The sequence below is a fragment of the Myotis nattereri genome, assembly GCF_964212035.1.
Source record: "Myotis nattereri genome assembly, chromosome: 2".
NCBI classification, from domain to species: Eukaryota; Metazoa; Chordata; class Mammalia; order Chiroptera; family Vespertilionidae; genus Myotis; species Myotis nattereri.
The window spans coordinates 126,997,593-127,023,496 of NC_138076.1; the positions used below are offsets into that span (position 1 = coordinate 126,997,593).

General features: G+C 45.4%; 1 protein-coding gene across 1 annotated transcript in view; it reads right to left on the bottom strand.

The window, feature by feature from the left end:
* Positions 1-25,904, bottom strand: part of PLXNC1 (plexin C1) — a 168,114-nt gene that overhangs the window by 52,457 nt on the left and 89,753 nt on the right. Inside the window, exons 10-17 of the mRNA XM_081083729.1 lie at positions 15,482-15,624; positions 12,154-12,333; positions 9,974-10,061; positions 6,791-6,994; positions 6,492-6,677; positions 3,901-4,003; positions 734-838; positions 310-413 (exon numbers count right to left, since the gene is read on the bottom strand). Coding sequence (XP_080939855.1) covers positions 310-413; positions 734-838; positions 3,901-4,003; positions 6,492-6,677; positions 6,791-6,994; positions 9,974-10,061; positions 12,154-12,333; positions 15,482-15,624 — 1,113 coding nt within the window. The remainder of the gene's footprint in view (positions 1-309; positions 414-733; positions 839-3,900; positions 4,004-6,491; positions 6,678-6,790; positions 6,995-9,973; positions 10,062-12,153; positions 12,334-15,481; positions 15,625-25,904) is intronic.

The following is a 25,904-nucleotide window of genomic DNA, read 5'->3' on the forward strand; positions in this document are numbered from 1 at the left end:
TCCCAGCTACAAATTCAGTTCTACATGGGTAGTAAAACAAAGCAAAAATCATCACTCTGAACTTCTGTCCCTCCGAGGTTTTTGTTACTGGACAAAGAGTAATTGCCAGCGACCCATCACTGCTCTGTGCCCTAATCAATCCAATTAATAATTATCCGCCTCCCTGCTCTGCTCCAACCTAAGCCACTGTTCTGTACCAAGCATATCATCTGCAGCTGCCTGGGAAGCAAACACCCGTTTCAACAATAGCAACAAGCACCTTCATTATTATTCAAGATTCAACCTTAGGAACATGATCAATGCTCTTACCTCGGGGAAGAAAGTTCTCAGAGCAAAATGTTTGTAGTCAAGGAAGGGAACAGTTCCAAAACTATCAACCACATCCAATTTATCCATCTGCAGCTCCGCAAAGCCTGCAAAACAGAATCCCAAGAGCAATATTTTAACTCGGCAAACAGTGGATAAAATCTTGTGCTGCTTTGTCTAATGCGAAGTCTGACCTTGGCTTTCATTAGAGAAGAAACAATAGATAATTACTTGGTTGGCTGCAGAGAGGAGCGGAAATAAGACACAAAGTCAGGCCCGGACCCTGCTGTTCAGTTGTCTTTTATTACACAAACACTTCTCATTACCATGGCCGCCTCCATTTAAGGGTAAAAACAACACCACCAACAACCCAAAAAACGACAATACAAAAAGGCTTGTTTTTCTAGAATGAAGTTTCGGAGCCTACCGTCGCGGATCTCCTTCCGGAGCTCGCTCTCCAGCAGCTCCAGCTGTTGGCTCTGCTTGCGACTCAGCTCTTTCGACTTGTGTCTGGTCACCCCCACTGCCACTGCTGACACAGAGACCCAGCGTCAGATTGACATGTTAACTTAAAAAAACAAAAAGAAAAATGAAAGTCACCCTTCATTGGGTGACTCAGTTCTTATAGAGGGAGACAGAGACAGTGTAGCACCCAAGAGGGGGAATTTATAAAAAGAAAACCCCCTGTGATGGGGCGCTTGAAGAAGTGGGTGCCAAAATGCAACAGAAAACAAAACATCCACTCATCTTAAAAGTGAAGACTAAATCAAATCACCTTTGCTTGTATTTTAGTGTTTGAGAAATAGAGGAGTGGGCAAAAGGAGGCTTACAGTTGTGAGTATGCGAAACACAGTTTATTCTTGTATTATTATTCATGAATTATTGTATTACTTTCCATACAAACAACTGTATTATTTTCCATACTTTTGCTCGCCCCTGTGTAAGCTGCGTTGCTTCCCTGATCATTGGAACTGTGATGACAAATGTCCTACTGACATTATTCCCTCAGAATTCTTCTGGGATTTTGGACTCCCAGGACTTTGTCATCTCATGCTGCCCTCCCACCCCGCCCAGCCACCCCAGCCCTGCTTTTCCTAGCAGAACTATATTTTACAAGTGAGATCTACACAACTATTAAAATGTTCCAAGGCTCATTCAAGCATGGCGATCCCACGGTGGTTGCCTACTGGCTGAATCTGGCCAACTGATGTGTTTTGTTTGGTCCACACAGCGTTTTAAAAAAATTTTTGATGTACACTATTTTTAAATTAGATGATTCCCATTTATTAAAATCTCTTGAAAATTTGAAAGATCTGGATCATTGGATCCCAATTTCCCCACAGCATCAGTTTGCTGGAGCTGAGTAGCCGCTACCACTTGAGAGAGGGCATATGTCCAGTGGGTTTCTGCCACAGTCTCCACTACGCTCTATTGCTCTGCTCAGGTCACTTAACTCATCTATGTTCCTGGTCCCTGTAGCCATTTAGTTTGTGAGCTCTAGTTCGGAACTGCTTGTCATTTTAAGTCTGTTTCCTCTTGTGTTCTTAGAAGAAAAAAAGAGAACTCTTTTCCACAACTAATGTGGCACTTCATACTTCCACTTAACATAGGCATTGCCTTTCTAAGGTTTTCTGTTAATAGTTGCTAAGGTCTCCTTCCAGACACTCGCTCCCTCACACGTCCACTCATCCATCTCTGCATCCATTTACCTTGTGTTTATTGAGTATCTGTTCTGTTGCTAATCCCTGTGCCGTCTCTCAGGCTAGAGCAGATGAGGTCAGGCCTGGTCCTTTGTCATGGGTGGTCCTCAGCCCAGTGAGGGGAAGATTTATGTGTGTGATTAGCTGGCCGCAGGGAATGAACGCCTCTCCCAGGGACCCTCTTCTGCCCTGTCGAAGACCGTTTCAGGCATTTTTTATGCTCTTCCCAAGTTGTCTCCCCCTACGTCGTATCTGGAATCCAGAATTGGGCATGGTGGCTTACTAAAGTCCTGTCCGGGGCTGGCCACGAGGAAGACGACGTATAAACTCTAAATGCTGGGCTCCATTCTGAGGACCAGCTGCAGTTAAGCCGCCGTAGGTAAGTTTCATTCTAAATTCACGTCCACGTTGCGGCCTACTAGGATCATGTGATCTCACCTTTCCCCACCCTTCACTTTGCTTGTAGAGATTGTTCATGCTCTTTAAGGTAAAGTTGGCTTAAGCGGACGCAATGCTTTTGGCTTCCTTGGTATCTGCAAAGTCCTTTAAACCCTCATCTCTCTTCCCAGGGTTTCACGGAGGCCCTGTCCTCGCAGCTGCAGTGAGTCTGCTCCTCAGTCCTCAATCACATCCTGAGTGAAAGCACTCACACACCTGCCTAGCCTGCCGCCCACGAAGCAGCCCCCTGTGGCTTCCGCTGGCGATCACAGCCACGAGAAGCTCACTGCTCAGCGGCTGCGGCCCACTAGCTCCCTTTAGACGCAGTGAGCAGTGCTGCCCAGAGTGCAGCCTGGGGAACAAAAGTCCCGAGTAATGCTCCTGGGAAGAAGGCGTTCCGTGTTCAACTAGGGAAGTACTGCATGCCCCGCCCTTCCTTGAAGATGTACAATGCATGCTACCATTAAGACTGTTGACTCTGCAAAGTGGTCCAGGGAGAAACTGTATTTAATTTTGTTTCCTCCAGCCTCACTCCCATCTACTGGCAGCAAGGTCTTTTTTTATCATGAAACTTCTATTAAAAGAAGAAAAACTTTCTAGAATAAAATAATGACAATTGACAATTGTTGAATATTCTTTTTTCCCCTAAATGGTCTCAATGCTTTCTGTGAGTTACTTCTTTTAATCCTCTCCATGTCACAGTAAGGTAGGCCCTTTGACTGTAAGGCACCCGGAAACAGAGATGGTAATACCGGAGCTGACCTAAGGCCATACAGCTAGTAAACGGCAGAGCAGGGAATGAACCCAGCATTAAACCTGTTCGGTTTGCTGCCTGCACAGCATAGATAGAAGCAAGATGAAGCTGAGAAAGAAGCAATATCCAGACACGTGTTTCGCTGTAGACCACCGTGTGATCTCTGCAAGTCCGGCTTATGCAGCTCACTGTGGATCTGTGGTTTCTTTCTGTATTTGCGGCTCAACTTTATTTCTCCAGGGACGTTTAGAAACATTAAGGAAAAAAACAGAGGAGCAATATAAGTGGCCTGTGGCTGTAGAGAAACTTGGTTTGTTTCATTACCTTTCAGCCAACTGGGATCTTTGGTTACAAGCAAAGGTTATTTGATTTAGTTTTCATTTTTAAGATGAGTGGATGTTTTGTTTTCTGTTGCATTTTGGCATCCTCTTCTTCAGAGCGCCCCATCACAGGGGGTTTTCTTTTTATAAATTCCCCCTCTTAGAGGCTACACAGTCTCTGCCTCTCTCTACAAGAACTGTAAAGCACCCTAACCATGTTTAGAAAGCCCTCAACATGCAGCTGTTATTCCCATCCCGAAGTTTGATTTGGGTTTTCATGCATTAATACTTAACTGAAGCAAACAGCTCCTGGAAGCTGAAGTCGGCCTGAAGAGAGGCCCCAGGGAATAATTTTTCTGACAAAATTAAATGGGGCACTTACCAAAGATGACGATGACGAGCAAGATGGGAAGGCCAATCAGAAAGTACAGAGGGGAAGCAACTGATTCCTTCTCGACATCGAGCTCCAAGTTTCCCAGTTTGACCTAATGGAACAAGGAGAGTCGTTAGACGCAGTGGAGTTTGGTACCAATTTTCTCCCCCCACGTGGTTTCCCCCAAGATCCAGAAAGAGATGGAAGCTGAGTGAGATATCTGAGTTCAAGTCCCATTCTGGAAGAGATTACTCTGTGACCTTGAGCCAACGAAGAACATTCTCTGTGCCGTGGTTTCTAGATATATCATTTGAGGTGTCCTAGGTTAGACCTGGGGATTTTAGATCTGCAGATACCAAGGAAGCCAAAAGCATCGTGTCAGCTCAGCCCACTTTACCTTGAGGAGCATAAACAATCTCTACAAACAAAGTGAAGAGTGGGGAGAGGTGAGATCACAGGTCCTTTTTGCGCTGGGGGTTTAAAGAGGTGAAAACCTGAAGGTGAGAAGCCCCTTACCCTTTGACCAAGGAAACAACAGACTTTCATCTTTTCTACATCTTGCATTTTCTGGCCAGGCCTATTTTAAATAAAGCAAAACCCAGTTTGGCAATTCTTCCTAGATGATCCCTGAGGGCTTTTACCAATTTTAGTTTTTGGTTATAAAAATTCTGTACAACTTGTAGAGGGAAAAACTCACTATCAAGCCTTAGTTTTGCATCAACACACACACACACACACACACACACACACACACACACACACATTCAGGCCCATTTCCACCCCTGGAGCCAGGGCAGCCCCTCTGGAAGCATCTGAGCAAAGTGCCAGAGCACAGATTCTGGACCCCAAAAGAGAGCCCAGTCCTAAGACCCAGCCTTGCCCCCTGCTCTCCTTACCAGCTGCAGGAGCGTGAGACAGTTATCAACCACCCCATCCTCACGTTCTTCATCTTTAAACTGTAGCATCGTCATGACTACCTGTGCTCTATAATTTAAGTAAGTCAGCTCATGGCACTCCTGCTTAAAGCCCTTTAGTGTCAGCTCTCTTGGCTCCCACCATTCACTCTCCAGCTCCCTCAGAACTTTCCCCTTGCTCCCTCCACTCTAGCCCCTCTGGCCTTCTTGTTCCTCCTCAAACGCGCCAGGCAGGCTTCCGACTCAGGACCTTTCGCAACCTCTGGCTCCCTTCATCTTGCTCACTCTACTGCAGGTAGCCCACGGCTCATTCCTCTCCTCCTTGAGCTCCTTACTCAAATGGCATCTTTATAGGGAGATCTTTTCTTCCCACCATCAAGAACTGAAGGCACTGCCCTCATGTTCCTAGTCCCCTCTCTGCTTTATCTTTCTCCATAATAATTACCAGCATCTAACACTTTTTAAAAAATATTTTAAATTGAGGAAGGAGGGAAGAAGGAGGAAGAGGAGGATGAGGAGGAGGAGGAGGAGGAGGAGGAGGAGGAGGAGGAGGAGGAAGAGGAGGAGGAGGAGGAGGAAGAGGAGGAAAGAAGAGAATCAAACCCACAACCCAGGTATGTGCCCTGACCTTTTGGTGTACGGGATGACACTCAACCACCCGGCCAGGCCATCTAACACAATTTTCTTTTCTTTGCTCTGTATCTCTTTAGGTAACCTCCATAAAGGAGAGTGCTTTTGTCTCGTCTCCTCTGCTGTCCCCAGCACAGTGTGGCACTCAGGAACTATTTCATGAATAATGGAGAATGCTAGCATTTGCTCTTCTCAGCTAACTGGACATAGGGGAGCACTAGTGAGTTTAACAGTTGTTATTGATTTGATGACGATTATTACCATCGTTACCATCCAACAGATGACAAAGGGAGGCCCGGCGAAGCTAAGTGACTCATCTAAGGCCACACGGCTATTAGCTGGTGCAGCTGGGACATGAACATATTTTTGTTTTGCCTTCCAGTCTGAAGTTCTTTTTTTCTGTCCTTTATCCAATTATTTATGACTACAGGTCATAAAGCATTCTTTTCCTGTTATAGACTGTGCAGAGCCTCATATGGCATAAACACTATAAAGGGAGACTTCTAATATGCTTCCCTTCCCCCTGGCCTCACATCTTTATTGGGGGACATAAATATACCAGGGATGGGGCCCTCAAACATGGCTGGGAAAAGATTAATCACAGCGAGTATGACTTCATGGTGGCGGGAGCAGCCACCACCCAGAGAGGATCTGGCCTCCATGAGACCTGAATGCTCCTCTGAGTGGGCTAGAGAGGCCCCCACTCTGGGGTTCCGCTGAGACTGTCATCTCTGCATTTGGGAAAAGAATGACAGCTCATCCGTCAAGGGGTGTGGAGATTCTGTTTGCAGATGCTACAGTCTCAACGTATGGCTAGAACAAAAGCTATCAAGACTCATTAGCAGTGTAGACAATGGTGTGTTCACCGCTCTGACATTCAAATAGGAACCGGGAAGAGTTCTGGCAGCTACTTCGGAGGAATTATGCCGGGGCTTGCAATACCAGCTTTGTTCATCTCTGTTTAAAGTGAAGATCTGAAGAATCAAGAAAGATTCCATTCTGGTTTAGCCAAGGAGTTCCCCCAAAGGCAGCATGCAGGGCGGTCAGGTGACCTACGTGAACTTTCTTGGACGAGGAGGCAATGCTGCTTGCAGCTCTGATGCCTTTAATTTTGCAGAGGATGGTGGTGAGATCTTGATTTCGAGTAATGTTTTCAAAGCTGCAGTTTAACTGCTTATTTTCCCCATGGAAGAGAGTAATTTCAATGTCTTTCTTGGAAATGTTGAAGTTGTCATTTTCTTTCTGTGAAGAACAAAGCGAAGATGAAGAAATCAGGGTGCATGTGGAAACTCACAAACACAGCACACCTTTCCAGCTGAGGGGGGCACAGCCCACACGAAACAAGAGAAACGTACCAGGATTTTTACTTCCAATTCTGTGTCCACCTCGGGGTCAACCCGATACCCTGTAAACCTGGGGTCCTCGAGGTACTGCAAGCTTCCACAATCCAAGTAGGTCTCCTGAACTTTCAGCTTCACAGTCACATTTGTACGCGCTTTTGAACTCTTTACACTGGGGGCTGAGAAACTGCAGTAAGTCGCCACGCACTGTTCAGAGACCTGAGGGAGAAGCAAAGGGCATTTCACAACGTCGTCACTGGGTCCCAGCTCTGGGATTTAAGAACCAGGTGACCCAGGCAACTGAACTTCTTTGCTTGTTTTCTCATCTGCCAAATGGGACAGCCATACCACCTGCTTTGCAGGGCTGAATTAACCCTACATCAAAGTAAGTGAGATGAGGGCTCATTAAGTTAAGTGAGGGCTACATTACATGAGATATCCACACAAAAACGAGTAGAATAGTGCCTAGCTATTGTTATTATTAATATTGATGACAATGAAAGCAGCCAGGGGATGCTGTGGGGGAAATGGGTACGCAGAGAGAAGTAGCCTTGAGAAAGCAGAAGGCTTGGCACCAGTGGGCCTGTGTGTCCTTTGCTTGGGTCCTGGGAAACCCCCAGAAAGAGGAGAGGAACCCCCTGAGGCCCAAGCTGGCTGAGCCATGTCGGGAACCCTCTGCAGCTCCAGCAGAAACCACTAACCACAGGGAAGAAAGGCTCTGCAGGCCCGACGGAAAATAGGGGAACACAAGCTACAGGGACGATGCATTCCCCTGGAAAGAAGAGCATGAAGCTGGGAACAATGCAGAACGGGTGCCCCACTTCACAGGTTTATGTATAAAACTAACACATAAATATTGGCATTTTCAGGGGCAGAGAGAGGGGGAGAGGAAGCTGCTGGGAAAGAGAGGCTGACGAATGTTTTACAGAAGAGCAATAAGATGTGTGGAAAGGAATTAGTCAGGTGGGGGCGGGGTTTCCTCTTTTTATTTACTCTCTCATACTGGCATATACCAAGGAGGCAGGAAGAGGCCAGAGGTGGGAAAATCTGATGCAAAGGGCTGAGATGCGGACAAGCAAAACCTCCTTCTCCCTTCACACCTTTCCAACGACAGCCGGGCTCCGGCTCACATTCTGGCGCGACAGTAAAAACCACCGACCTGCTTGCTGCCCTGCCTGCGCAGCAGCCGCAACCCAGCAGGCCGGCTTCCTATTAGAGGTGTCTTCTAGGAAGATGATCGGTGATGGGGCCACCCTGACCTCATTATGCTCAGCTCTCTCAATTTCCATACTAGTTATCAGCTGCCACTATCGAAAATGCTCTTTTTTTTTTTTTTTTTTTTTTAGTTTCCAAGCAACTGCTTGGCCAACCTCACTGGCCATCTTATTTGCTTTCACTCCTAAAATGGAGCTACTCTGAAAGGTTCCACCCCAGGTGTTCTTCTCTGCTTCCTCCGCACACTCACTCCCATGATGCTGTGCCCATTCCCCCTCTCACGGCAGCTTTGCGAAGAGGACAACCATCTCCAGATCCTCACTCTGCCCGGCAGTCCAGACTTGCCCCCTTGAGAACAGCCCAATGGACAGAGGAGTCACCGGACCCGCTCACATCTCAAACACACCTGCACTTGGCATGAGCACTCTCATTGGTCTCCTGGCCTTTTGTCCGTCACCGCCTCTCCCATGCACCACTGCCAAAATGATCATAAAGGCACCTATACTCACGCCACTCCCTGCTCAACGACCTCCAATTCTCCCCCTGCCTCAAGAATCGAGGGCAAAATTTGTCTGACAGCGAGGCAGCTCTCCAGCCAGCTCTCTCGCTCATTCCTGACCCGCCCTCTGGGTGCCAGCTGACCCATTCCCACCACAGGCCTGGGAGTGACCTGTCCTCGTCCTCTGCACCTGAACTGGCCTTCCCGTCCCCACCTATCCAGTCCTACCCAGCCTGCTCCACTCTCAGACATTCTTAACCCCTCCCCACTTAATCCCCCTCACGTGGAAACACATAGCCCTCTTGGACTTATGGGGTTTCTGAGCGGGTCGGGAAGCAAAGGCCTAGAATTTGAGGACACCCCATGCTTTCAATTTCAATGCCAGTGGGGATCGGCTATTTCCCTCCATGAAGGCAATGTGACCATCTTATTTATTTTTTCCCCTGCACCCATCAAAATGTTTTGCCCACAGTAGATGCACAATAAGTTCTACTTGATCTAGGAACAGCGCTGGGAGGGAGAGCAAGTCCACTCACACATTCAGGCCATGCCTCTGGTCAGAGGGTCAACCTATGCAAACAACTCAATGGGATGCGATCACATCATGGGGACATGGTCCGGAATCAGACACCACGTGAGGCTTGGAGCTGGCTCTGAAGTACGTCAGCAGGCGGCCATGTGTGTGACAAGCCGTAAGGATGGCTTAGGAAGGCCTCCTGTAGCCTGAACCCACACTGGGGCCAGCTTGTGAGCGCTCCGTGGTCAGGAAGTGGTCGGGCTGGGCCCCAGCGAGGCTGCAGCTGCTGCATTTCATTAAAGCGGGACAAAAAGGGAGGAGAGGGTGAGGAGAGCATGCGGGAGGTGTTTAGACCTGCACTCAGAAACCCCAACCTGTGTCTGAAACCCATCATTTCTTGTGTGAGGCCCATGTGTGATTCCTGTTGGTGTAAGAACTGAGTGAAGGGTAGACACCAGACCGCTGTGTGGAGAGACGAAAGGCAAGAGGCGGCGAGGCCAGAAGGAGGGGACCAGGTCGGGGCAGAGACAATGGCAAGAGAAGAAGCCTGTGATATGACCTCTGGGACTTCCGAGGTCACTGACCACAGCTCTCGGTGCGATGGAACACCCCCTGCTCGCCACAGGAATGCCATTTTTCTTTACATCACGCCTTCACCACTCACACAGCGTTTTCACACGTATCATAAACATTGCCTCATTAGCGACTCGCCACAAATCATACATGGAGGAAATGGCAGGTCCTGTCATACCAAGTTCATTGCTTTCCTCTGTGCCTCAGCTTGAAATACTCAACACAGGTATAAGGTCTTATTATTTCCGTTACAGCACAGATGGTATATATCATACAACAGGTAAGAGCATATAATGTCACAAGGCACAGAAATAAACCATATCCCCCAACATATTTTGGTGTTATAACAAAATCATCCTTGAAAATAACTATTACAAAGCAGCCGAAGACTTACGTTTATGTTTCCTTTTAACTCATGTGAAATGATTAAGTTGTCAATTACATCAAAATTTCTGCCCATGATGGTTATATTTTGACCACCACTGCAAGAAACAAAGCAACAATAAGAGTTTCATAGTAAACAGGCCTTTGCGTTTATGAACAAAGCTACCAATTTATTCACACTTACCATGAAACTCAGCTTTGAGAGCAAATTAACAAATCTTAATTTCAAATGCAGGACACATTTTAGAAGTCTTTTTAATGATACTGGCTACAAAATCATAATTTTTAAGATACATACATATAAAAAATCATGTCAGATCCTATTATAATTTGTAGGAAATGCCCAAATCCTTTCATGGAATGTTGAGTTTGTTGTGTCATGTTGCCACATATAATCAGATCATCAGCTGTATCTTGCAAAGGTTTCACTGAACAGAATGTTGTTTGATTGCTGCTTAATCTATATGAAGATTCTTCAGTCTAACAATTTTCAAAATCAAACTCCCTACCTACCAATTATATTTATTTAGGGAGACAGAAAACACTTTGGACAAGGTAAAATTATAAGTGACAGCAAACCATATAAATAACAGCTACATTCTATCGCTCCAAAACCAAGCCTAATGAGTTCATATATTCTTAGCACATAATCGCATATAAGCAAAGTGGCCATTAGATGTGAAATAAACAGCTGTTCACAGCTCTGGCTGCCCTCACACCCTCGTTCATGTAGGTCACTAGACACTCATTCCAGGGGACAGGAGCCTGGTATGTCAGCTGGGCCCATGACGACAAGACCAGGACGTGGGCACGAGCAGGCTAATTTGTGTAGGGCAGAAGAAAGACATTGAGCCCTGAACCTTCCCGCCACAAGGAGAAAGGGCCCAGCTGGCCTCATGCCAGCCTGTCGCCATTACTAGAAACCAAGCCAAGCGTGGCCCATGGCCGGACTGCAGAGCCGTGTTCTTGCCCAGGAGTCACCGAGAGACACAGGCTCAGAATGTCATAGGTGACTGGACAGCAAGTAGCCTCTTATTTTATGGCAAAGCAGAACACTGGTGTCTTAGAGCACAGCACCCCGGGAGCCTGGGCAGGTCGTCTGAATACTCCATGCCCCAGTTTCCTCATCTGCAAAAGGGGCCACTCAGAGTAGAGCCTTTCCGCCTGTGCGCATTAACTGAGTCAATAGCCATACCACAGCAGGCATGTGGGGAGTGCCTCGCCAATGTGCGCTTTTATTCACAGGAAGGAATTAGGGCGGGGACTGTCATGCTTGGGCCTTGGTTTGGAAATGCCAGTTTTCCTCATGCCACTGTTATGGGTGGAACTGTTGAAGTCCTAATCCCTAGTACCTCAGAATGTGACTACTTTTGGAGATAGGGTCTTTAAATAGGTCATTCAGGTTAAAGGAGGCCATTGGGGTAGGCCCAAATCCAGTATGACTGGTGTTCTTATAAAAAGAGGAGGTTAGGACACAGACAGGCACAGGGGGAAGGCCATGTGAGGACACAGGGAGGAGAAGGCCATCTATGAGCCACGTAGAGAGGCCTCAGAAGAAACCAACCCCGACAGCACCTTGATCTTGGACGACCAGCCTCCAGAAGTTTGATGACATAAATATCTGTTATTGAAGCCACCCAGTGTGTGGTACTTTGCTATGGAAGCCCTAGCAGCCGAATGTGTCCACCTCTCACTTAATCTTAAATAAGAATATTCAAAGTGATTTTCTTTTTTCTTTTCAAAGCTGCATCTGTACTTTCACCTAGACAGTACTTTGAAAATAAGCTTCATGCTGTGTTAGGTGAAGAAACTATTTTAGGGTTATTTTCCAAAATCTGAATGTGAATTTAAATTCAACTAGGGAAATAATCTTTTTCTTTGGACTCATCTGGAAAGGTTTATTTCAGAATTTCCATCTCTCATTTAGGGAAAAAATCCTTGAAATTAGATACTGCTTTTGATTTAGACAGCTCCCAATACTTCCTCCAATTATTCAAAACAGCTTATTCTAAAGGTTTTAAAACAAAGGATGTAAGAAGGAAAAAGCTTTGTGTCATGGTAGAAGTGAGACAGAAGAGGGTTACGTGTCTGTAGCAGGTGATTCCTATATGAAATTGGGTGAAACTCATGAACTTCATGCACCTGACCTTTTTAACCACAACGAAAGAAAAATCTGACTCTAGAAAATACCTGATCCAGGTGGTAGCAGGATAGATGAGGGAACAGCGTGGCAGAGCAATGTAAGACAAGGACCCCACGGAAGAACAGTTCCCGCCGTCGAACTGGATACACACATCCTTCATCTCTTTCCGGCTTGATGGCAGGGAGAATTTCATGTGGGTGTCATTTAGCACGTGGCTCACCCGTACTCTAGGAAGGGGTAGAAACAGAACTCATATGAAACAGACAGCCCAGCTGCTTACCAACAACAGTTCATGACCAGCAGACAACTGCTGACTAATCAGGGCCCCTTGTCCTGTTGGGGTATTATCCCAGGCAGGGTTCCTCTTTCTTTTGTGAATGTTTTTGTTTTGTGAATCTCACCTGAGGATATTTTTTTCCATTGCTTTTTCAGAGACAGTGGAAGGGACGGAAGTGGGGGGGGGGGGGAGGGCAGAGGGAGAGAGAGAGAGAGAGAGAGAGAGAGAGAGAGAGAGAGAGAGAGAGAAACACCAATGTGAGAGAGAGACATTGATTGGTTGCCTCCTGCATATGCCTCGACAGTGGGGGCGTGGGGAGGGAAGGGAGCAAACCCAAAACTAAGGTATGTGCCCTTGACCAGGAATTGAACCTGCAGCCCTTTGGTGCACAGGCTGACACTTTAATCACTGAGCAACGCTGGCCAGGGCTCTTTGTTCATTTTTATGTTTCTATTTGCATTTTTCTTGGAAGTGAGGGAAGAAGCAGCCAATAGAAAGTGGAACATGGACTGGGTATTAAGTTATATTAAGGAATTACTGTTAATTTTGTTGAGTACAATCATGGCACTATCCTTATCTGTTAGCAATACATACTGAAGTATTTATGAGTGAAAGGATATGCTTCGAAAAACTCTGACTGCAATTCTTCCCTTCCCTCCAAAAAATGTGGAGGAGATGGATGAAACAAGATTGGCCAATGTTGGTAAGTTCTGAAGCTGGTGGATGGGTACAGAGAAGTTCATACACTCTTCTCTCTTGTGTATGTTTGGAAATGTCCATAATGAAAAGCTTAACAAAAAGAGAAGTCCCAGTTGAGCTCCGGGAGGGTAGAACCCAGCCCCAGGCAGGGAGGGGAATTCTGCTGTACGAAGAGCAGTGAGCCCAGGACTGAAGTCCACGCGGAGGCCCAGGGGCGCAGAACCCATCAGCCATCGGAGCCAAGCTGCCTAGCAACTCGCTCCAGACTGGACGCCCCTGGTGCGCCTGGCACCTGCAGGATGTGCCCTCGCCACCCTTCAGGAGCCAAAGCAGAGCCTTCCACAACATGCCCCTGGAACCTGGAGCCTCCTCGGTGCATCGTGTCTGCAGTAGGCATCCAAGGCACTATCATTAGGACTGGGTTGTGTCTGGAAAGTACTCAGTGTAATTATGCTACAGGAAAATTTATTAGTACAAAGGACATGTGCATGATAATTAACTTTCACGCACAGACCCTTTAAGTTGTAATAATAGATTCAAACAGTAAGGCAAAATCAAAAAGCACACAGGTCAGTGTGTACTTACGCCTCCTCAGACTTTCATTCTAGCTCTTGGAAACTCTTCACAAATAAGCTGATAACTGAAATTCATACTTGTTTATAAATTTTAGAAGGAAAGAGGTGGAAATGTGGGTCATTCCACTACCATTCTCCTATTTTTCTCTTTTAGCGTAATTAGGGTTTAAAAAATACTATATTGAAAGAGTTTGGGATTACAGCACGAATTCAGATGCGGGATTAACTGGGCATTATGTTTACTGCTCGTGAACTTGGGCTCACCACACAAATGTGGTTAGTGAAATGCTACATGCAGAAAGGTCTCTTACTCATTGAATTTAATAACTGCAGTATCTCAAGACACACTCGGAATTGAAATGAGGGTATAAAGAGTCCGGAACAGGGTGAAGCTCTGAAAAATGACTTACTTCCCAGGGAACACACAGGTGTCTAACTTCAGATTTCGTTATACAAAATGACAGGCTTTTGCAATAAGGTGTTTAGCCAGGATAAATGGCACAAAAGTACCTATGTTGTGCAGATACAGCCACTAATGTGAGCTGGGTAATTCTGGTAAGTAGCAGAACCGAGGAAAGCCATCGGTGAGCAGCTTTCCCCAGAAGGTGACAGACATCCCAAATTTACTGCTAGGAGGGGAAGGGGATGGCAGCTATATGTGGCAAATGAATTTAAACAGAAAATCAGTAAATAAGTGTGGCAGATTGAAACGCTGTACAAATCTGTTTTAGTAGTTAAGAACCAAAACACCACGCTTCAGCAGATTGCCGTCAATGCATTCCCATGACGGGGACAAGCTCAGTATTATACTTCATGTAGATGGCAACGTCTTATTTCAAATTAGCCCAGATTTATAAAAGCTAACAAGCACAAAACTCAAATTATCTCTCATGCTATTATCACATCTCTTTTTGGGGGGGTGGGGGGAGGGGGTGGTAGCATTGGTACAACACTGTCAGTGAGATAGTGAAATGTTCTCTCTGAAAAGTTTCATTGAAAGGATGAACTAGGAGAAAAGAAGTCATAGAAATAATGACGTCAAGTGGTACACTGACCAGTTATTTTTGGGGTTGGGGTATTTGTTTCTTCTTTTTTTAAATACTAATTTACATTCTATTTAGTTATTATTTGGGTCTGAAATCAATCCAATGAAGAGAAGGCTATAAAGAATAAAATGGATCAGAAAATTTCTTCTGTTAACTTTGGGCCATCTACTGAAGAGTTGCTATTATTTTCCCATCAAAATCGGAGGTACTTGCTCAGTTGGTGTGGCTCAGTAGTTGAGCATTGACCCTGAACCAGGAGATCACGGTTCGATTCCGGGTCAGGGCACATGCCCAGGTTTTGGGCTCAATCCCGAGTAGGGGGCATACAGGAGGCAGCCAATCAATGATTCTCTCTCATCATTGATGTTTCTATCTCTCTCTCCCTCTCCCTTCCTCTCTGAAATCAATAAAAATACATTTTAAAAAAATATGAGGTACTTGACTGTTTTTTCTAAGTGGATCATCTTCAAAATGATATTTGATATTCAAAATACTTGGTTTTGTTTAATGAAAACAAATCAAGACCCAAAACAGACAACATCCTGAAACTGTTGTGTACTGAGATTTTGGGGGGTAATGTGAGACAGATTCTTTCACAATTAACTTCAAATGTAGTGTATAAATGATTTTACTATTAAAAATATATTATATCAAATATTCAGAGTAATTGGTCCACTCTGGCACATGGAAATAATTTGACTACATAATGATTATATTTGGCATAAGTTTTAGCATTTCACCACATTATTGAGAAAAAATTACTAATATCTGAACTCACACATCCTTATCACAAGTACTGGTTCCTTTCAGGATCATGACGATATTATCAGACGCCCGCGTGAAGTTTGCTCCCGTGACTATCACGTTACTTTTCCCTAAGGTTGATATTTTCTGTGGCTCAATGGACTTAACAGAGAAAACCTATTGGAAATAAAAGATTAAAACACAAGATCAAAGCTAAGAAATGGCATTGCTCCAAAAAAAATCTGTTTATGCGCTGCAGTTCGAAGAAATCACTGGGAAATTACAACATTTTGCAAACACAAGCAGACAGTGTTTAATGAAATCAATGAATTCAAGGAAGAGCGCCGAAGATTCATGTCTCTCAACACGCGACAGCATGAGGTCAAACCAATTAGTCTTTGTCTCACAAGACAGTTGAAAACATAGTTGAAGAGCCTGACATTCTGTCTGAAGAGTGAAATAGCATGAGAGTCTCAAAAATGCTAGCCGCCGTCCAGCCCCTGGGGGCTCACAATGTAACACAATGAAAAAAGAGACAAGGAGTCCACTGCTCATGGGCCAACCACAGACTCATCAGTAGTTAGAATAAGTGTCATTCTGGATAGCTTTAATTCCCAAGGAAGCAGTTCCTGTTTTTTTTGTTTTTTTTTCAGATAGGCTATTTGAATCAAGGAGTATACTGTAGGGAGAAACCTGGTCAGTCACCTAATATCAAGTAGTTGGGTGCCTAACCCATGTGGCCAACCACTGCTTCTCCACAGTGTGCAGATGCCACCATTTCCTCCTTGGTACCCATTGCAAGCTTTATCTGGCCTTTCTTCATCAAGTAAGTTTGCCTTGGAAACCTGATACCTGGCCCTATATTATGCACCTTACTTCTTCATGTTCAACGTCTAATCAAATTCCCTTAAAAAAAAAAAAAAAAAAAAAAGCCCTAGCTGGTTTGGCTCAGTGGATCGAGTGAAGGGTTCAATTGCGGGTTCCATCCCCATCAGGGGGCATGCAGAAGGCAGCCGACCAATGATTCTCTTACCATTGATGTTTCTCTCTCTCTCTCTACCTCTCCCTTCCTCTCTGAAATCAATAAAAATATGTTAAAAAATAAATTTAAAAAAGACCTCTTTGATGGCAAGAATCATTTTCCTTTTCAAAGCTAAAACAATCCCGATTTCTTACTTTTCTCCTGTACATGCTGCCATCTATCATTGTGGTGCTTCTGTAGAGCATTACCGGCAAGTCTGTATTCTCCTATAATGTGGTGACTAAAACTGGACAGAAGGTTCTAAGATTCTGGCCAATATAAAGTACAACAGATCTTTAGCGTGAGTGACTCACACTCTTGATATCTGAAAAGAAACTGTAGGTCCAGAAATGCACAATCATGTAGAATTCGGTCAAGGCCTAAACACCGAGTGTATCCACCTGCAGGATGAAGTTTAGGAGGAAGGCTTTCCTTTGCTGGGAAAGGCTCAGTCACATCCAATACCTGCCTATCATCTGCTTCTTGAAGCAGCCTAGTATTCTCGGCTCCTTTGTGTGTGTGACACTCACCAGGATGGCCTTGCTGGGCTGCTGGGCCCACCCATCCCACTGAAAGGGGTGCTTGATCATTCTGCCACTTGGCAAACACAGGTGCTATGTGGTAGAGCGATCACCATCACTCATCATCACTATGGATTGGTTTTTCCGATTGAGGTAAATCCATCGTTAATGTCATTACAGCAATGATGTAATGTGACAGAGAATTGATTTCGGTGGCAGAGTTTATTTTAATCGCCTGGTAAAGGACTTTAGCCCCATATTTATAGAATCATGGAGGGCCTGAAAGGTTCACTTTAATTATTCTGTTATACTTGAGTGCATTTTATGGGGGAAATTATCTGCAAGAGTGGTCCTTGGAATGGAGGGATTAGCAGAGACTTAAAGATAAATCCCTTGCAAATGTCAAGTGTGTGTTGTATAGCAAAAGGCTTACTCTTTGCTCTGACATCATGACAGCTAAGTTAAGAAGTATTTACCGAACACCTACAGCGTCCCTAGAATAGCGCTAGGTGCTGTGGGGGCACATAATGTGTGTACTAGGTCAGGAGCTGGCAAACTACTGGATTTGTCTGTAGCAGCCAAATCCACCCTATGGCTTGTTTCTTTGTGGCCCATGAAAATTCGTCAAAAAGAAATAGTAATAATACATGACATGAGACAATACATGAAATTGAAATTTCAGTGTCCATAAAGAAAGTGTTTTTGGAACATAGTCACACCCACTCATTTGTGCACTTTCTTTTTGCCTTTGTTTTTGTTGATGTTAATCCTCACCTGAGGATATTTTTTCCATTGGTTTTTAGAAAGTGGAAGGCAGGGAGGGAGGGGGAGGAAGAGAGAGAGAGAGAGAGAGAGAGAGAGAGAGAGAGAGAGAGAGATTGGTTGCCTACCATATCGGGGCTAGGATCAAACTTGCAACCCAGGTACGTGCCTCTGACTGGTAATTGAACTCACAATCTTTCGGGATGGCACTCTAACCATTGAATAACACTGGCCAGGGCATCTGTGGCTACTTTCACACCACAGTGGCAGATTTTAAGTGTTACAATAGAGACCTCATAGCTCACAAAGCCTAAAATATTTATTGTCTGGCTCTTTGTAGAAAAGTTTGCTGACTCCTATACTAGAGGAGTCCACTGTCTTCCTAGGGGGTCAAGAGAAACCGTGCATTTGTTTTGTTTTATGTGAACATCAATGTAGACTCATATTTACATCCAAGCCGAATACAATTCCCAGGGTCCTTTCTGCTTCTTATATTTATACTGTTGATGTCTATTCAAGCAAATGCTACTTCTCTACTCTGAGTAGAGGGTCAAAAGAGCCTTATAACGAATGTACATGAGGTTTCGGAGGGGTTTATAATTTGTTGCTTAAATGGCTCTATAAACACTATCAGAGGACCATCCACGTCGCCTTCTTAACTTTCATTCCCGCCACGCCCCCCCCCGCCCCCCCAATCCGGAGGAGAGACAGCCCTGCCACTTCAAAAGGATTTCATTTGAAAACCTTATTGTTTAGAGAAGTTTCCACTGGCGTCTAGGATGGAATCCAGCTCTGGACTATCTCATGAAAGCAGATGCCTCCACTCTGCTTTCAACGAGGGTCAGATTAGTTGTCCTTTGTTTGCTTGGAGAACCTCTCCTAATCTTAATAAGTGAGTCAAAGAGCTACCAAGAGGACCTCATTAAATCAACAGTGCAGGTACACACACACACACACACACACACACACACACACACACACACACGTTGGGTAACTACAAGGCTGTGCTATACGACTGCAACAATTCTTAGAAATGTAACATTTTCTATTTTTACTGATAAAGATTTTTAAAATCCAGTACAGACTAAAGGCAAGGAATGATCTCCCCACAACTGTTCCACACACTTACTATTTTAGGTTGATTTTTGTATTTTAATCAAGAGTTAATTCACCATCTGACATGAAGTAGTGGGCCCCACAAGCTTATACATAAGAGAAGGGTTTGGGTAACTTAAAAAACGTAATCTAGGTATTCTTTAAGAAGAGGAAGAAGAAGAAAAAGGTGAAGATAAAAATTATGAACAATAAATACATATCTATCAACAAGTGAATCTAAAAATCAAGTGAATAAAAAATCTGATGAACAGAATGAACTGGTGAATATAATACAATCAGGGGCATAGAAAGGGAGTGGACTGATAATTCTCAGGGGGAAAGGGGTGTGGGGGCGTGGGAAGAGGCTGGATGGACAAAAATCATACACCTATGGATGAGGACAGTGGGGGGAGGGGGTAAGGGCAGAGGGTGGGGTGGGAACAGGGTGGAGGTGAGCTATGGGGGGGAAAAAGAGGAACAACTGTAATAATCTGAACAATAAAGATTTAAAAAACATAACAAAACAAAACAACAACAACAACAAAACGTAATCTAGCTTGAAACAAAGACAATTTCTACAGGGATATTCCTCCCCATCCTCTGTCCAAGGATTTCCACATATCAAATCAAAGCACCATAGAATGTAACCCTCACAGCCCTGTGGTGTCCAGCAATTAACTGCAGAGTAGCCTACTCCCTGTCAGTTACATTTGAAAGACTTAAGAGTCATTTTTAAATGGTTGTCCAACTTTAAATCCTATCTAATAATAGACAAACATGGTAATTAACCATACCCCCGACACACTTCCCACTGGCTAATCAGGGCGATATGCAAATTAACTGCCAACCAAGATGGCGGCCGGCAGCCAGGCAGCTGAAGTGAACAGGAGGCTTGCTTGCTCCAGTGATGGAGGAAGCCAAGGTTCCCCGCCTGCCGCCACCCAGCTCTGAGCTGCACTCTAAGCAACTATGTTGCAATTATAGAAGCTAAACAATCCCCAGAAACCTGCTTTCAGCCAGCCGGGCCTCAGAGCTGGAGTTGCAACAGTGTTTCAATTATAGAAGCTAAACAAACCCAGATACCTGCTTTCAGCAGCCGAGGTCTCAGAGCTGGAGCTGAGCCTCAGAGCTAAAGCTGGCTCTCAGCTCCAGTGACAGCCATAGAAGGTAAATAAATCCCAGAATAAAAAAAGAAAAAAAAAAAGAAAAAAAGGAGAGGTTGGGAGCTTCAGTCACCCACCAGCCTGAAAACGGCCCTCAGCCCCTCACCCAGACTGGCCAGGCACCCCAGTGGGGACCCCCACCCTGATCCGGGACACCCTTCAGGGCAAACCAGCTGGCCCCCACCCGTGCACCAGGCCTCTATCCTATATAGTAAAAGGGTAATATGCCTCCCAACACCGGGATCAGCAGAGCCGCGAGGCCTCCCAGCACCAGGATCAGCAGAGCCGCGAGGTCTCCCGAACCCAGGACCAGCAGAGCCGCGAGGCCTCCCAGCACCAGGATCAGCAGAGCCGCGAGGTCTCCCGAACCCAGGACCAGCGGAGCTGCGAGGCCTCCCAGCACTGGGATCAGTGGAGCCACGAGGCCTCCTGGCCCCTGGAGCAGCATGATAGGGGGCAGCGCCCAAACCCCCTGATCGCCCTGCAGCTCTGTGTGTGACAGGGGGTGGGGCCACAACCTCCCTATCCACCCTGCTCTGTTCATGACAAGGGAAGGCGCCCCAACCCCCTGATCGGCCCTGCTCTGTGCCTGATAGGGGGGAGCTCCCCAACCCCTGATCGGCCCTGCTCTGTGTGTGACAGGGGGTAGCGCCACAACCTCCCCATTGACCCTGCCTTGAGTGTGACAGGGGGCGGTGCCCCAACCCCCCAATCGGCCCTACCCTGAGCATGACTGGGGGTGGCATCGCAACCTCCCAATCTGCCCTGCTCTGTGCATGACAGGGGGTGGCACCCCAACTCTCCAATCGGCCCTGCTCTGAGCCTGACCAGGGGCTGCGGGGCAGGCACCTAGGGATTGGGCCTGCCCTCTACCACCCGGGAGCAGGCCTAAGCCAGCAGGTCGTTATCTCCTGAGGGGTCCTAGACTGTGAGAGGGCACAAGTGGGGCTGAGGGACACCCCCTCCCCCGCCAGTGCACAAATTTTTGTGCACCGGGCCTCTAGTTATGTAATAAAACAGTATGAGCTCTGGTTGCTTAAATCACTCCCTGTTTTGTACAAGAAAGCACATCAGAAACGGGTTAACTAGGCGATTACAGAATACCCAAGTAGTTGTATTTTTTTAAAAAACAAAGTCGTTTAAGTTATTGGAAATAGAACACCACTAAGAAATAGTCATCTTTTAAAAGGTCTAAGAGGATTACTCCCGACAGAAAGAGTACCTTTTATGAAGTCTGACGTCAACACAATTCAAACTGCCATGACATTAATGGAGAGGACACTGCTAGGATTGAAAAGAATATTAGAAAGAGGTACATTAGGAAGGCTCAGTTTATTAAGGCCAACTTGTTCTCTATTAATCTGTTAAAAAGAACCTGAATATAGCAAAGCTCTCTGTGGGCCTGGACCTGAATCAACATTCAGTAAAATGTCTCTCAGATTTTCACTCATGAAATTAGTTCAAACAGGACTGGATGAAAGTCACGTGGATTCAAACCCAGCTGGAAATCTGAAACCAAAGGACCTTAGAGAGATGAAAGGTAGCATAACTAATTAAAGGCAAGCCTCCTGTAGGGCTCTACAGGGGTGAGGATTTGGTTCAGAATTATTTAACGTCTTTATTAATGACTGAGCAGGACAGAAGTAATATATTAATGAAATGTACAGATTGAGAAGAGTGGCAACCAGCAGTGGAGATGGTAAAGTGTAAAAGGAGGTGAGAGATGGAAAGAAAATACAATCCCACCAAAGAAAAATTAGAGAATTAAATGGATCAAAAAGGTAATCCATTTGCTGCTTGGGCCCCTGGTACAGACCTCAGAAGCTTGAGATGTAACTTCCAGTTGGTCCCGGGAACGGGCAAGAGCTAGAATGCCGACTGAGGTAGACCTGCGACCTCCAGGGACAAGGTGATGGACTACAGCTCTGTGCTGAGAGATCAAGGCTCACTTCTCTGACCTGGGGACTCTAAGGTGAGGCTGCCATGGCCCAGGGTGGGGCTGCCAAGGCCACGCCATAAAGCTGCTACCCTTTGTCACTGAGCCTTCCTCGTGTGGTACCTCAAAACCGGACTGGCCGATTGGACTGACCGACCAGGACTCCATGACCAGGGAGGGCAGCTCTCCCTCTCCAGCAGGGACCCCTGGTTGCGGATTGAACCCAGCCACTCAGGGATCCACCCTTCTGCTGGGTTTCACTTTGGCATGAGACTCTTGCTGCTCCACTCTCCTAAGGGCCTCAGTTTCCCTTCTGTGTTAGAGAAGACGCCGGCTTTGCCTGGGTCTGACTCCATCACTCTGACACCCCAACCTAGCTGTCTCCTCCGGAGGCTCGATACTAACACGCTCCCCTCACAGCCTGCCCAGGCTGGACATCTTTGTCCCACCTGTCTGCGGCACAGATGGGGCAGGCTTGGCAGCCAAATGCCAAGAGAAGCTAGTATTTTTTAAAAAATATATTTTATTCTTTTTTTACAGAGTGGAAGGGAGAGGGATAGAGAGTTAGAAACATCGATGAAAGAGAAACATTGATCAGCTGCCTCCTGCACACCCCTTACTGGGGATGTGCCCGCAACCAAGGTACATGCCCTTGACCGGAATCGAACCTGGGACCCTTGAGTCCACAGGCCGACGCTCTATCCACTGAGCCAAACCGGTTAGGGCAAGAGAAGCTAGTATTAGTTTCCTCCCTTCCAGGTTGATTTTTATCATCAATACCACTCGGTTTACCATTTGTTTATTTTCATCTAAGGTCATACAATGTAGAGTAGTGGCCCAAACTGTGGGCTCTGCCATTAGACTGCCTTGGTTCAAGTCTCTTGCCTGTCGTTTACTTCCTACTCACCCTCTGTAAAATGTCCTGGTCTATAAAACGGGCAAAATTGGTCCAACGTGAGGCTGACATAAAGAGATACTCAGGGCTGCGGATACAGCATAGGTTCCACTAGCATCAGCTATCACTACTCAGTGCAGTACGTTCTGACATTCCTGCTTCCATCCTTTTCTCTTATGCACATTCACCTGTTGCCTGAAATGAATCTTACTTCCTCCAAAATATTGTAAGTTTTACAACGCAAGCTCCATGAGGGTGCACACTTTGCCTGCCTGTCTAGCACAAAGTAGGTGTTCAATAAACATATATGAACGCATGAGTGGATGAATGAACAATTGGCAGTGAATCCCACAGCACCCAGTACAGTGGTGAGCCCACAGGAGCTACTCAACAAGGTACATATTAAGGTTAATTTCACTTTTAAAGGCAAGGTCCTTATCGCCTATGAGAAATTAAAATGCATATTCAAAAGTGATGGAGGAAGAGAAAGAAAGGAATAGTTTGAATGTAAATTCCTCTAGAGGAGACATGGCTGTGTATGGTTTATTTCTGCACTTTGGTGATAAGCCTATCATCAAGAACAACAAATATTAGAACAACATCATTATCACAGATCTTCACAACCTCCCTTGAGAACAGGAAAGAGAGCAGCCACTCTTCTCTCAGCAGGCAGAGGCACTAGATAGAAGATGGTTAAGAAAAGGAAGGAAAAGAGGGTGGGGCAGGGTGACAGGGCCAACCGTCTCTGAAAGCACTTCTCAGCCAAAGGTCAGACCCTGGGTTTTGAGTCCGTTTCCCTATGTTGGCGATGCTTTTCCTTAATCCAGTCCCTGGTAAATGACAGCACTTATCCTTAGGTCAGAGTTCAGGGTTGGGTCATAGGTCATGAATCTGTGCAAGGGCAACAGGCCCAAACTGGGATTGAACCAGAAACCCTATCTCCTAAGTATCATGTCCTGGGATGAGCAAATTCATATGCTAAAAAAAATAAGATCTCATGAATCAGAACTATGGGCATATAAGACTAGAATAAATCTCAGGAGCATTCTAATGCCTTTGAGGAACAGAGTGAAAACTCCTAGGCCTGGCTGGAAGGCCCTGTAGATGCAGGCTCCAGGGGCATTCCAAACCCATGTCCCATATTTTCCTGCAACCTTCTGCTCCAGCCAAATTGAATCACTTGGGGTTTCCTAGAAGGGGTACCCCAGAATTTTCTGGCACCCCCACTATGCCTTTGCTTATACTAATCCCTCTGCTTAGAACACCCACTCCTTAGTCTCCATGCGTTTGAATGCTTCTTGTCTCTCAAAGGTCAGCTGAAATGCCATCTCCGTCAATCAATCTACCCATCAATCAAAGACTTAACGAACCGCACCCATTAAGTGTTTTTAACTGCCAGACACTGGGTTCATATAAACAGGGATGACTAAGATAAGGCCTGAGGCACAGAGAAACTCTCTGGGTTGTATACTTTCTGGTACTTTCCCCATCCATGTTAACATTTCCTATCTTGTACTCTTACTTATGTATTCAAGTATGAGATTCATGAGCCTGATGGCAAGAGAGGTCCCTGATTCATTCGTGTCCTCCTCATTGCATCCATGCAGCTCAGTAAAATAACATCTAATAGGTGCTCCATAAATACCTGTAGGAAGAACCAACCCAAGCTCAGCATCATGAAGCTTAAGACCGTGTCTGCAACAGTCACGTCGCATGTCCCCAGTGCCTGGCACAGTGCTGAGTGCTCAGTACATAGGTGATGTGGGAAGGTGCCTTGACGGAAAGCTCTTGATGGCTTTTCTGCTGGGAAGAGAGTGTTCAGGCCAACATGGGGACCCAAGTCAGAAATCTGAATTTTCCCATTCCACATGATAGTGAAAGACAGCAGTGTTTCATGGAACATGAGAAATTCTTCCTGTGACAAATAACTCTGTTCTCTATCAACCAAAACTGAGATTCTGTGCTGAGTCATATATTTAAAGACAACACATTTCAGTATCAACAAACTAAGAAGCACCCACGGAGAAGCACTGATGATGGGGCTGGGCTTTGTTTATCTCCAGCCTCCTCTTGCTCTCCAGTGAGCCCAGTAATTTTAACCATACAGCATCAAAGGTCAACATATACAGGAAGACAGTACAAGAAACCAGGAGTCAGTGGCTTTAGTTTTTCCCCTTTAAAATAAAAGAAATTTAAAAAGCCATTGCCTGGACCATTACTCAACAATGAAAAGGACCAAACTATTGATACATAAAGGAACTCGGGTAAATTTCCAGAGAATTACATTGAGTTAGAAATGCCTAACCCAGAAGGGTACATCTGGGTGATTCCATTTATAATATGATAAAATCATAGAAACCGGGAACAGATCAGTGCTTGCCTGGGTCAGGGGTGGGGAGTGGGAGGGTGGAGGGAAATGCATATGGCTGTATATGAGCAACATGGGGTGACAGGGCTGCTTTGTTGTCTTGACTGTTGTCACTGTCAATATCCATCCTGTGAGGTTGTGCTATAGTTTTGCAAGATGTTAGTTACTATTGGAGGAAACTGGGCAAAAGATATATGAGATCTCTCTGTATTGTTTTCTTATAACAATATGTGAATCGACAATTATCTCCAAAAACAGTTGAATTTTTTTTCCAAAACAATCTTGAAAAAGAACAAAGTTGAAGGATTCACACTTTCTGGTTTTAAAATTTATCACAAAGTTACCGTAACCAAAACAGTGTGTTATGGTTATAAAGATAGACATGTATACCAATGGATTAGATCCAGAAATAAATCCTCACATATACAGTCAAATTATTTTCAACAGGGAGGCAAGATTATTCAGTGGGAAACGAACAGTCTTTTCAACAAATGGTGCTGGGAAAACTGGATATCCACCTGCAAAAGAATGGAGCTGGGCCCTTTCCTTATACCACATACAAAAATTAACTCAAAATGGACCAAAGCCTTAAGTCTAAGAATTAAAACTATAAAACTCATAAAAGAAAATGTGGAGGAAAAGTGTAATAAAACTGGATTTGGCAATGATTTCTTGGGTACAATATCCAAAGGACAG